At 42.2% G+C, this 14,316-nt stretch overlaps 1 protein-coding gene across 3 annotated transcripts in view; it reads right to left on the bottom strand.

Moving 5' to 3' along the window:
* Nucleotides 1–13,580, bottom strand: part of MAP3K7 (mitogen-activated protein kinase kinase kinase 7) — a 60,230-nt gene extending 46,650 nt beyond the window's left edge. For all 3 annotated transcript variants that reach the window (XM_043439026.1, XM_043439025.1, XM_043439024.1), the window contains exon 1: nt 13,450–13,580. In XM_043439026.1, coding sequence (XP_043294961.1) covers nt 13,450–13,569 — 120 coding nt within the window. In that variant the 5' untranslated portion in view covers nt 13,570–13,580. The remainder of the gene's footprint in view (nt 1–13,449) is intronic.
* Nucleotides 13,581–14,316: the final 736 nt, after the last annotated feature.

The raw sequence follows: 14,316 nt of genomic DNA on the forward strand, positions 1-14,316 counted from the left end.
AAAAAAGACTCTTAGAGACAGAAAACAAATTAAGACAGGGAAGATGAATAAGAGGATACAGAGAAGACAGTTTGGAAAAACAAAAAATAGAAAGCAGAAACATAATCAATGTTTTAAGCTTTTATATTTATGAAATTAAAAATAGCTTTTCAATAGTTCAGTGGGGTAGGCAGTAGAGGGGAAAGGATAAAAACAGATGCTAAAAGACTGGCCATTGCGAAGGACAGATAAAACACGGCACACTGTACACTGGAATGTCATTCTTCAGGAAAAAGGAACCAACTGCTGATCCTGCTACAACGTGGATGAACCTTAAAACACCAGGCTCAATGACAGACACAAGAGACCACACAAGACTCCAGTTTTATGAAATGTCTGTAAAAGGCAAATCTTTAGGGATGAAAAGTAGATCAGTTGTTGTCTGGGGCTGAGAGTGGAAACTGGGAGTAACTGTAAAATGGGTAGGAGGAATCCTACCAAGGTGATCAAAATGTTTGAAAACAGATTTCTGGTGATGTTTGCACAACCTAGTAAATTGTACAAATTACTGTACACTTTAAATGGTTAAATTTTAAGATATGTAAAATATATCTCATTAAAGTTACTTTTTTAAGTCACAAAATAAAAACTGACCACGTGTTGTATTATTGTTGAAGCTGACAAGTAGCTCTCGAGTTCATTCCTCTCTCATGCTACTCTACTGATGCTTGAAATTCGTCATTATATTAAAACAACTAAAGAACAGCTTTTGATACTTGTTGGAACAAAACCAGTCTATTTTGTCACTGAAAATGGCCTTAGTTTTGTGCCATTTGCTCCAATCTTTCAAATTCCAAAGGATCTAAGTAAGTACTTCCTTAAGCGAAAATCTACAGTTCTCACCAATGATGTACTTTCTATGTAGTAAGCACTGAGCTGAGAAGGAAATGGCAACCCACCCAGTATTCTTGCCTGGAGAAAACCATGGACAGAGAAGCCAGGTGGGTCATGAGGTCACAAACAGTAAGCTAAAACTGAATCGACTTCGCATGCATGCACGCAAATCTTTATCATGTATCAGAAAGGAGAAGTTACATCTTCTCTTGGAGGAAGTCTTCACTTTAGGCAAACTTACATGAACAGGTACTCTTTCCAGAGTAAGAAATAGGTGCTAATAAATAGCAGGATCGTTAGTTGTAAGCTGAGATGGATGGCCGCTCCAGCTGTAACTCAAATTCCACTTTAAACACTGCACAGAGCAGCATGGACATTTCTCATGTTGCTTCATGTCTGCTGCGAGGTCACTTCAGCCGTGTCCGGCTCTGTGCGACCCCAGAGACGGCAGCCCACCAGGCTCCCCCATCCCTGGGATTCTCCAGGCAGGAACACTGGAGTGGGCTGCCATTTCCTTCTCCAACTAGGTGACGTGCTTTAGTGCATTAACATATTTAATCCTCCTCCATTTTAAAGGTGAGTAAACTGGGTCACACAGTTGCCAAGCTGCCCAAGATCACAGGGTCAGAGAAGCCAGGATTTGAAACACAGAGGATATAATAAACAATTCACTTTATATTCAGCCTCTGATGTCATTGTTGTTTAGGCCCTAAGTCGTGTCTGACTCGTCTGTGACCCTGTGGACTGGTACCCACCAGGCTCCTCTGTTCATGGGATTTTCCTGGCAAGCCTGGAGTGGGTTGCCATGCCCTCCTCCAGGGGATCTTCTCGACCCAGGGATCAAACCTGCGTTCCTGCTTGGCAGGTGGATTCTTTACCACCGAGCACCTGGGAAGCCTGTATGTCATCAGCCTAAAGGAAACTGAGTTGTCTTGATTCTGGTGACTTTTCTTTTTCCATTCCTGGCCCTTGGTGCTTAGGGGCCTCCTGACGATAAGGCTCTATCTTATCTAGCCCTCCTCTGTACCTCTCATAAGGCAAAGGAGGCAATGTCACTTATTTGAACTTTGCATCCAGTTACTTTAACATGAACAGCGATTGGCTAAACCTCGTACCATTGGAATAATGGAAAGAGCACACCTAGGATCTGAAACCCAACAGACTTGAGTTTAAATATAGATTCTGTCTGCCTGCTAGCTACCAATACTGGGCAAGGTAATGTCTTTGAGATTCTGTTTTCTCAACAGTAAAGGGGAGATGTTTACTTTTTCTTCAGCATATTATCTATATGGTTCACAAGTCAAAATCAGACATTTTCTTACATACCACAAAAGAATAATAAGTGCTTGGAGCTGGGTATGAATCAGTTTGAGGAGTTATACTCCTTATTTCTTTCAAATTAATCACAATGAACAGCACACAGGCCCTAAAATGAATTTCAACATTATGACAATATCAGGTGAAGAAAGAAAGGATGGAGAGACCAGTCTATCTGTCAACAGTACTATGAGTAACGACTGGGAAGTAATTTAATATATTTTCCAACTATGTGTTCATAAATGGCTTCCCTGGTGGCTCAGGTCCGACTCGCAGAGAGTCGGCCACGACTGAGCAACCGAACACTGGAGGCTCAGCCAGTAAAGCGTCTGCACCTGCTGCAGGAGACGTGGGTTCAGTCCCTGGGCCAGCGGAACTCCCGAAGGAGCGGCTTCAGAAGGGAACGGCTTCTTGCCTGGAGAACTCCAGGGACAGAGGAGCCTGGCAGGCAACAGTCCATGGGGTCACAAAAGAGTCCAACAGGACTTAGTGGACAGTAATTCACTTCTCATGTAGTTACAGATACACCAGAGCAACTGGCGCTCAGCAGGTCTCCTGTTTCACTTCGCTATTCTGAAGAATGCCCACACGGGGATGTCAAACACTACACTCGCGTATCACGCGTCTGTTGCAAACACTGTGTGAGGTGTGATGATGACTGAGACGCACGAGTGCCTCCTAGTGCTGAGAGGACGGCCGACCTGACCTGCACCCTGAACCCACGAGGACAAACGCGGCCACTGAGGGCGTGACACGGAGAAGGCAACGGCACCCGCTCCAGGACTCTTGCCCGGAGACTCCCGTGGACGGAGGAGCCTGCTGGGCTGCAGTCCATGGGGTCGCGAAGAGCTGGACATGACTGAGCGACTTCACTTTCACTTTTTACTTTCATGCATTGGAGAAGGAAATGGCAACCCACTCCAGTATTCTTTTTTTTTTTTTTTTTCCACTCCAGTGTTCTTGCCTGGAGAATCCCAGGGATGGGGGAGCCTGGTGGGGTGCCGTCTATGGGGTTGCACAGAGTCAGACATGACTAAAGCGACTTAACAGCAGCAACGACATGATAAAATTTCTCCCTCTCGTTTACAAAAGCAATTTTTTGGAAACACTCTGAAATATAAAACAGGCATTTCATGTAAGATAAGAATCCACGAACTAATTAAGAAGCCTCTGCATGCATCAGGGCCACATGATATTTCATTTTCATGTGTATGGTGAAACAACAGATCTGAAATGATTAAATAAAGTCCAAGATGCCTGAGGTTGTACAGGTAAACTGAAATACCTGATAGAAAAAAATAACTGTTGTGAATTCAAAGGTCAGAAGCATAGAATCAGTGCTTAATGAATTACATTTCTGTGTATGTAATGATTCTGATTACTAAACTGCAGTGTATGGAGGGGGATTTACCCACACTTCCAAGCAATCCTCATGCCAGCTGGACAGCCTACCACTGAGCTCAATTCTGACACCACCCACCTGGAGAGAGCATCGGATCCCACAGGTTAAGGGCTCAGTCCTTCGAGACTGTGCTGCACCCGCCCTCTCCCCCGCAAAGTCTTCACACCCTCTCTGTGCCCCCCGCCCCCAATCTCAGTGTGTTCAGCCGGGAGCTCTCTGAAACCCGTCCTTCCGGGTTTACGTGGAGCTTCATTAAATGGACGTGAATGATTCAGCTGCTGGCCACTGCTGATTGATTCAACCTCCAGCCCTTCTCCCCTCCCCAGAGGTCAGAGGGCCGGGGCTGAAAGCTCTAACCCTCTAAACATATTGTCGGTTCTCCTGGCTAGCAGCCCCGTTCTTAGGCGTGGTCCAAAACTAACCTCAGGACATCTTTATCTCTCATCACTTACAAAATTCAGAGGGTCTTGGGAGCTGTGAGCCAGAAACTGCAAAGACCAAATATATTTAAGAAATATTTTGGTCATCTGATTGACTAAGTACATGTGTGTTTAGTCGCTCAGTCATGTCCAACTCTTTGCCACTCCATGGCCTGCAGCCTGCCAGGCTCCTCTGTCCACGGGGATTCTCTAGGCAGGAATACTGGAGTGGGTTCCCATACCCTCCTCCAGGGGATCTTCCCAACCCAGGGATTGAACCCAGGGCTGCCGCATTGCAGATGGGTTCTTTACCGTCTGAGCCACCAGGAAAGGCCAAGAATACTGCAGTGGGTAACCTATCCCTTCTCCAGGGGAATTTCCCAACCCAGGAATCAAACCAGGGTTTCCTGCATTGCAGGTGGATTCTTTTCATATTTCTTGTAAATCACCATATCACAGAATCAAAATGTGACTTCCCATCTTTTCAAATGGCATAAATATTAGGGGTAAAAGAAAAAAATATATGAAGAATTGTTCCCTGCCTTCAAGGGTTGAAAGTGAGGTAGAGAAGAAATTCAAGACAAAACAATACACACACACACACACACTTCCCAGCTGAAGAGGGCTAGCGAAGAGACTCTACGTTGGCGGCTTTCAGGACAGACTTAGGGATTCGAGAGTAGAGAAGACTTATTTTCATGCCCCCTCCCCCTCAACTTCTCACTGAGATCTCCAGGAGAAAGCAGCCTCACAGGACAGGCTCTGCCAACATGGGAAGCTGCAGATGAGTTAAGTGTGGTAAAGGAGACAGTCAGAGGGAGGCCCCACATTCTTTCAGCCTTGACAGAACGTGGCAATGATACAGAAAAACTCCTGCCAAGAGAAAAACAGGATAACTGAAGTCTTCTGACTGCAGGAAGGAGGCTGCTGGATGGCAGACAGCTCAAAATACAGGGAGCTAAATGCAGAGCTCAGCTGAATCTCAGAGGATCAATGAAAGCCAAGGAGGAGCACCCAGTTAGCAGGTGGGGAGAAATGGGTACAGTCTCCTGCTTTCAAGGGGTGAAGTGAGGCTAATGCCGAGAGAACGATGAACTGCGTTTATTCCTTAAGCCAGTATCTCTAGAATGTCTACTATATCCAGCTACCATCTGGGATACAAGAGATATAGCCGTAAACAAGACAAAGGCCTAGATCCACATGAAATGTACTTTCAATTTAAGCGGGGGGGGGGGGGGGGGGGGGGCAGGGAGAGGAAAGAAAAGACAACCAGCGGACAAAAAAGATGGGGCTTCCATGTGGCTCAGTGGCAAAGAATCTGCCTGCCAATGAAGGGGCTGCAGGAGATGCAGGTTTGATCCCTGGGTCAGGAAGGTCCCCTAGAGGAGGCAATGGCAACCCACTCTGGTATTCTTGCCTGCAGAATCCCATGGACAGAGGAGCCTGGCGGGCTACAGCCTACTCTTTGGGTTGCAAAGAGTCAGACATGACTGAGCATGCAAGCATGTGAGACAAAAAGATGAATGAGATAAATAACAGCTTATAAAAAACTGCCATGGAGAAAAAGAAAAAGTTAAATAATGGGACAAACTTATGTGGAAATTTATGGCTGGAGAGTATAAAAGGCATCTGAGGAGGTTACTAATTTCATATTTGAATGACACAAGGAATGAACCAAAGAAGAAACTACTAGTATAAGGACCCTAAAGGGGGGAAAAAAACCTATAATCCCTATTCAACAACATTTGAACCCCATCTGTAGTTTAGGCATTATCCTACATATTCCAGATACAGAAGCAAACAAGTTAAACCAAAATCCTTGTTCTAACTACTTATATTCTCTGTGTGCAGGGAGACAAAGAGGAAGCAAGATGTGTGTATACACAGGTGTACGTGTATATATATATATAAAAGACATAATGTTTTAAGAAAATGATAAATGCACTAAGAAGAAAAGAAACATAACTGTGTGTGTGTACACATGCCTGCACTCATCCCACTCCAGTTTTAAACTAGGCCTTAATGAGAAAGGTGACATTTTAATGATGACCTAGAGAAATACTGGGAGGGTTTGGTGTGAGCAGGACACAGTGGGAAAAGGGAAGAGTGATGCAGGATAAAGCCAGAGAGACAAAGTCTGGGTCCTGGAGGGTTCTTGGCTCAATGAAAAGGAGTCTGAATCTCAAACTAACTGTGATGGGGAAGCAATTAGAGGAATTTAAGGAGGAATGTGATATGATTTTACATTAAAAAAAAAATCATTCTGGCTCTATGTGAAGAATGAATTGTAAGGAAGTTAGCTTATATATAGAGAGAGATCAGGCAGAAGGCTGTAAAAGCAGCCCAAGCAAGAGAGAAGTGCTTTGAGAACAAGGCTGGCGGTCGAACAGAAAAATGAGCAGAACTGGGATACGTTTTAGCTTGTTTCTGTGCTCATGTGCCCAGTCACGTCCGACTCCGTGACTCCACGGGCTGGAGTCCACCAGGATCCTCTGTCCAAGAGATTTCCCAGGCAAGAACACTGGAGTGGGTTGCCATTTGCTACTCCAGGGGATCTTTCCTACCCAGGGATCTAACCTGAGTCTCCTGCCACTCCTGAATTGCAGGCAGACTCTTTACCTGCTGAGTCATCAGGGAAGCCGGGGAATATGCTTTAGTTGTTGTTCTGTAGCTAAGTCGTGTCCAACTCTTTGCAACCCCATGGACTGCAGCACGCCAGGCTTTCCCGTCCTTCACTATCTCCTGGAACCTGTTCAAACTTATGTCCACGGAGTCGGTGATGCCATCCAACCATCTCATAAACCATATGTTTTAGAGGTAAAGTCAAAAGAGCTTGCTGAGGATTTGTATGCAGGCAGGACAGGAGGACAGGAAGAGTCAATCATAACGTCTAGATTCAGAAACAGTTTAAGAAAGGATAAGAAAGGATGAAGCAAGCAGATTTTCTTTCTTTTTTTTTAATAGCACAGAGTTCTGATTTACTCATGTAAAGCCTAAGATGCCTATTTAGACATCCGAGTAGAGATACCAAGAAAGAAAGTGGAAACGTGGGTCAAGAGGTCAGGCAGAGCATTAAGAACCTGGGAGAGTCATTAGCATTTAGTTAGTACTTCAAACCAACCCCCTGGATGTGGTGAGCAAAAAATAACAAGTGACCACCGGGGTCCCAGAACCGAGCTTTGAAGCACGTCAACGTTTACAACACATGGGAAGAAGAAACCGGCAAAAAGCAAGCAAATATAAAAACAGCAAGAGCTTAGTCAGTGGCTCTCTAAGTGTAATCTCTGGGTCAGAGGCACTTGCATCACCTGGAAATTTGTGAAAATGGAATTCTCAGGTTCCCACCCAGAATGACTGAGTCTGAGGGTCAGGTCCAGCAATCAGTGTTTTAACACACCCTTCAGATGATTCTGATATTTGAGAATGACTGTATCAGGTTATATTAGAACCATCATTAACAGTGAGACAAAACACCTCATTGGAAACCATCACACCGACCAAAGACCCTTCTCTTACTGCTGATACTGTCTATGGAAGTCTTCCAGACCACTGACATGATATCTTCAGCAGGAAGAAAGGAAAAGAAGAATTCTTGAGAACACCACATTGTTGTTCTTGACACATGGTAGATCAGAAGAGGCACAGATGGCAAACTGAGACACAATGGCAACTGAGGTAAATAATAAAAAAAAAACCCTAATATTCAAACTACAAAACAATGAAAGAAAGTCACTTTTTACTTACTACCAAATTTCTAACTCAAGTTCACAATCAAATATGCTTTTTGGATTGTACTCATATCTGAGTAAGCTTCTCTGACATATTATTATTAACAATTACTGTGAATGGACAGCTCTCCCCCAAGATCAGTTTTCACCAAGAGTGTAAAAAATGGAACATGTCCAAATTACAATATCTCCCCCAATGCACACATCCATCCAAAATGGTGAACCCAGAAATAAATATTTTAGATATTTTTCACAATCCCTCATCTATAAAAATAGAAAAACAAAGGAATGCAATGAGAAGTTTGGTTTTAAAAGGGAAGACAAATTAGAAATATTTCCTTCTGAACATATGACTGTTTTCTAAATTAAAATGTTTTCAGATTAATTCTCTTATTATATGTACTTCTCCCCCTGTGGTTTAGCTCTCATGGTTTGGGATCCACAATTTTAGTCTCATGTAGTAAAGCAGATTTAAATTTAATTTCTGAATATGAAAAAAGTACAGCAGAAGAATATGAGATGACAGAAAAAAATATTTCCACGCAGTTAATATTAAAAGGCAAAAACACCAAAATCAAAATTTGGTGTATGTGTTCAAAGAAAGCAACTCCTTTAAAAACTAATTTCTTTAAGACATACAAACACTCCATTCCCTTGTCAAGTCAGGTTTTTAAAAGCAAAAAACCATCTAAACGAAAACTAAATGGAAAAGGGTGTGCACCCTTGGCCTCTTAGTTTACTATGAGATAACCCTTAATTGTGTCCATTCCCGGTATTCCCAGCCCAGTGGACTGTGGCTGACAGCTTGCTTTAGCCCTGACCTGTGGTCTGTGTGAACGGACCCCGGCCATGCAGCCATCGCTCTGGCTAGAAATCTGGGACATGGCAGAACAAGCACAGATCTGAACAGCTTTAGTTGGAACCGGGAGCCTCCGACTATTTCAGAACTCCAGTATCTATGAATTAACCGTGGCAGAGTAGAACTGCCACCCGCTGACAAGACAGACTTTATAACACCAAAGTAAAGCTTTGATTATTCAGACTTTTAGAAATCGGCCATAAGACAGCTATCTGACCCTCTAAACAGGCCTTTCTTTCAAATAATATGCTCATGTCATCTTTTAAGTTACACAGGCACACAATAAACATTATCACTGTGGCTACCTCTTCACTGTGATAACAATTACAGGTTTCTCCTGAAACCAACAATCAAGTTTCACATGGAAGTGCTTATTAATAATTCTGAATATTCTTAATATTAATAATAATAACAAATCTATACACAGTTTATTCAGGCCACTATAAGTTAAGTTTTCTCTATTCTCAGTTGCCCACACATTTTACATAAAAAAATCACAAAATGTACAATACTGTCAAAGCTCTTTCTGTATTTCAATTTAAAACAGAACCTCTGCATGTCTCTAAGAACATATAAATGCTGCAATTATTATATATGCATTGCACATATGATATTCTTGATGTCAACACTGTGGATCTCCCCTTTAAAGAGCTACCATGCCAAACAGGGTCTTTTTAGCATTTTAGTAAAGGCGCACTAATACATGGCTTGTATTGTTATAGCACCTGACCCTCTGCAGAATCTTTTACCCCTGGTTAAACCAAACTATTTGCTAGGTATAATTAATTGCAATGAAATCAACATTTGCATAGAGAATCAGATTTTATTTTTCGTGTAAATGCTGTGTTAGCCAAATCACTAATTTATCTTAACCTCTGGTTTAATCACATAAAAGGACCAGCTCACATAAACAGAACCAGATGGACACTAGAATTCTCATGATTATGCTGCAGTAACTTCATTTACTCATTCAGCAACTACTTACAGAAAACCTTTAGATGCTAGGCATTGGAGTTAAAAGTGTGAATAAGGTTAAACTGCGCTGAGGGATACCTACTTTCAGTGACAGCTAAGTGCCATGAAGGATATTAGAACTGACAAAGATCTAGGTTGCTCAGGGAAAGCTTTTTTCAAGGAAGTAACACTGAGAAGGAAATGGCAACCCACTCCAGTATTCTTGCCTGGAGAATCCCAGGGACAGAGGAGCCTGGCGGGCTACAGTCTCTGGGGTCGCAAGAGCCGGACACGACTTAGCGACTACACCACCACCACCACTTGAATGGGACTTGAGTGGTGAGAACAGGTCAATGAAATTCTAGGGAAAAGAGCATTTGAGGCAGAGGAACAACTACAAAGAATTCATTTTAGTATCTTTCCCAATCTATGATGCTTACTTTATTCAAAATCTAGTTGCAAAATTTTTCCTGCTAAATGGAGCCTTCTGTGATAAACTCTACTTTCCAATTATGGCTTAAGCGTGCAATTTACCTTACATTCATAGTTTTAATTTGTGGTTCTGAAAATCTAGTCTCAGGGTAAGTCAAAGTTTTTAAGGAGAGAACCCTAGGATCCTTCACTCATCTTTTATAATCTTAGCACAGAAAAGAATGTTCATTAAGTGCTCCAGACCAGCTATTATAAATGAAATCGGTATTTTGTTTCCCATTCTTACAATAAGGTTTGGCTACAAAGTAACTTCAGAAAGAACCGAAGGGACCTTAAAAATCCAAGAGGAGAGAGCAAATGACTCAGGAGTGTGCAATCTCAAACTCAGCTCCCTGCTCTACCATGCACTTAGATATGAGGCTTCTGGCAAATCAAACTCTATGACTGGTTGTCAATATCTGTAAAACGGGAGCATCATTTGCCCTATTTAATCAGGATTAGTCAGTCACAAACTACATTTCATCATGATCACTGTTCTTAAAGCTGACTGTGGAAACAGAGCATAAATGCCAGAAAAAGTGTGAAACAGTAAGTGTGATTTCATTTTAGAACGGGAAGAAACCTTAAATTATCTCGTTCAATCTCTCTTTTTACGTGAGAAATCAAGAAGCTCAGAAAAATGAGGTGATTTGCTCAAAGTTACTGAAATACATGATGGCAGAATCAGTATGGCATCTACATTTTCTAAATACCCAGCCCAGTACACTTTTATTTTAACCACACCACATTGCCTCTATCACTTCTTGCAACCTAGTCCCCAGTGTACTGATACATAACTCACAGTTCATTCTAACAGTCAGATCCAGAATGATAAAAGCTATAATGACTTAAAAAATTTAAAAAATACCTACATAGGTTTCAAATGCTGAGACCTGACATAATTTGATACCAAAACTGAATTTAGAAAGTTTCACACTGATTACTACTGAGTCATGGTATAAGAAATGTAAGGATTAAAATCAGCCGATGCCTTAAAAATATACATCTGTGAAATGAGTGCATATTTGGCCTATGGTCAGAGTATTTTTCTTTATACACAGTTTCTAACTGAATCAGTATAATGCTGATTCAATTACACTGTTATTTGAGAAACAGAATATGATTTTCTTCATTTGTAGGCAATATACTGGTACCATATATAATAATGAAAGCAATGTAAAATACTTTTTGTTCCTAGTCATCTTTCTCCGTTTCTCTTATTCATGATTTCAAGCTGAGAGCAGAATCTAAGTTGAGAAATAATGAGCGCCCATGGTGCTGCCTAGATTATACAGTAACACTGCTTTAATGTGAACACAAAGAATATGATGAAAATTATGTAATGGTTTTAACATTAGAAAAATCTAAGTTCAAATCTTTAACATGAAAATAAACTGAGTAATAAAAACTGAAAAGAACAAAATGAAAAGACTGCCTAACATAAGAAAACTTCATCTAGGAACAAAAATATACTCCTCAGCAATGTCCTAAATCTACTAAAGAATAGTTGAAACATCATCTAAACTAAAGGAAGGGTCTTTGGAAACAGAACCCAAATAGGAGGTTAAATAGCTTTGGGGGAAGAGTAGTAAAAGGATAAATGACACCTTACGAATAACCAAGAATGTAAAATGCTTCAGAAAGCAGTGTGGAAAAACTAACCTTGTAAAAATCAGATGATGTAAGTTTCTGAAAACATTTGGTAGACCACGAAGTACAAGTTATTATTATATAACAATTTGTAGTCTACAAGCATAGCAATTCGCCACAGAGTAGACGTAAATGCTTATTTAAAAACTGCAATTCTTTTATACTGACTCACCGAATTTTTATTCTTAAAAAAGAAAGAATGTTAGCCATGAAAGCGAGATCAACTATCCAATTCTGAAAAAAGAATTTATCATAGTCTCGATAGAAAAAAACACACACAGACACACACAAAACCTCCCCCTCTGCCAAAATACGGGTCCTTCTTTTAGCCATATGACCTTAAAGCAGGTCACAGTTCCTCTCCGGAACTCAGTTTCCTGGTAATGTGTGTCAGGCACTGTGTTGGGTATTTTGCATGTACTGCCTAATAAAGTCTCATACAAATAAAATGAGGGCGAAATTATAATCATTTTACAGTTAAGGAAACTAAAGCTCAAAAAGGTTGGTCAGGAAACTTGCTCCAGATCACACAGCTAACAAATGGCGCAGCTGATACACTGAACCTTCATCTAACTCCAAAGGTTTTGCTCTTCCCACTTACATTATCTTGTAAAATGAGGCTGTTTTCAGCCATCTTTAAGATTATTTTAAGCAAGTAAAAATAAAGTAATCCATTATTCCAAAACATGCATAGGAAAAAATAAAACCATTTCTTGAAAGATAATTATCTCACTACTTTTAGCTTACCACTGTCTAAAAGTAATTAAAAATTTTTGAAGTAGAGATAATTCTTTGAGATCTGTAATATAGAACATGCAGGATTCTCGTGGGTGTATGTAATGCAGGGTGCTTAGTAAATTTCTTAAATGATAAACAAATGGTAAATAATAAATACCATTTACAACGAAAGTTTTAACACTTTCTAAAGTGTCTTTAAAATATATATAGCTTTAAGTTTTCTAATTTTTATGGTCTATACAACCAACCTCTGTGCATTGAAAAGAAGCAATGTGCTAAAGGCACATTACCTTGCTCCAAAATAATTTAAATATTGCAGAATAAAGGATGTATTCAGGTTTAGTAACAGCGACTTCTGGTCTGACCTCACATTCTAGTTGTCACTGAAATCACTCGTTATTTCTTCAGAATATGCTACCTGAAACATTTTTTCATCCTAAACCTGTCTACATTACTAATGGTGAAATTAACCTAAATTAGTCTAATTGAAGGCTATTAAATAACACATAACATGACTACTGCTCTATGGAACTGGCGAAACAGAGCTATTCGGTACTTGAGGAAAAACTATTAGACTTGTGGATGTATTAATTTACGAAGCATCCATTGAGCACCCACTGCGTGCCAGATGCTGAGCCAGAAGTCGAACATAAAACAATCATTGACCCTTAAGAACACCAAATTCTGGAGAACTAAAACTCCAAAACGGCCATGGTCTTTGATAAATTTTACTACTTACAGATTCTAGAACTGGTGGACCAGACGATCGCACCAGTTTATCCTTTTCCGTTTGAGATGACTCAAACTCCAAGCACGGGAGTATTAAATTCAAACTCAAGAGTGCTAAAGTGAGAAAAAAGAGAGCTACCCCGGAGCAGCTGGACGCGGAGAGCCACTTTACACCCGGTCTCGGTGGGGTGTGGGGACTCCAGGGTGGGTCCCGAGAAATAGAGGAAACGGGGAGGCGCCTTTAGAGTCAGGACCAGGCAGAGACCGGGACAGGCCAGGGCCCGAGCCTCCGAGCCGGGCCTCGCTCACCTCTTCCACCTCGATCTCCTTGTAGTCTATCTCTTCAAAGTTGAGGACTTGGGAGGGGGCTTCGATCATCTCACCCGCGGAAGACGAGGAGGAGGAAGAAGCAGCGGACGCTGTAGACATGATCCCTCGCGGAGCCCGGGGGGCCCGGGAAGGCTGCCGCCCGGACAGTCCGGGGGAGACCCGCGCCCACCCGCCTCCGGACCGACCTTCAACCTGGAGCCACGGCGATCCGTGGCGGGGACAGGGACAGCGGCCACAGCCGAGTCCCGGCTCCGGCTCCGCTGCGTTTTCCGCCGCCCGGCCCCGCCCACCAAACTTCCGGTTCCGGCCAGAGATCGGAAACAAGAGGAGGGCCTTGAGATCACGGGACGGGAGGGGAGAATTCGGTGAGAGAAAGGAGGACAGGTTGGGGGTGGGGTGGGGGAGGGGTGGGGTGGGGGAGGGTGAGAGGCTTGTTTGGACCTGTGGGACAAATTTCGCGAGACCTTTATTAAAGGGCTTCAGCAAAGTGATAATACCGCGAGAGCTGACGTGTGACGTAATTAAAACGCGCGAACGGAAGTGGCGCAGAGCACGGTGGAATCTCTGTACGGTTGGTCCTCTAGGAAACAGCGGGAAAGATAAAAGCTACAGTTTCAACCTTCCTTGGTGAAGTGTGTTTTGACCCCGCTCCCTTTTCTCTCAGAGACCTGCCAATGGACGGGGTAGTATTGGATTGCGTTTTTGTGAGGAAGCTTACTATTCAGCTTCACTCCGAAGCTAAACTGCACTATTTCCTAAAAAGCCTAGGAAAATGTGTTTTGGTGTTTGGAAGGAAGCGATTGCTACTGTTACTTTGAGCCAGTCCCTGATGCTGTCAGAGATTCT

The sequence above is a fragment of the Cervus canadensis genome, chromosome 20 (genome assembly GCF_019320065.1).
Source record: "Cervus canadensis isolate Bull #8, Minnesota chromosome 20, ASM1932006v1, whole genome shotgun sequence".
Lineage (NCBI taxonomy): Eukaryota > Metazoa > Chordata > Mammalia > Artiodactyla > Cervidae > Cervus > Cervus canadensis.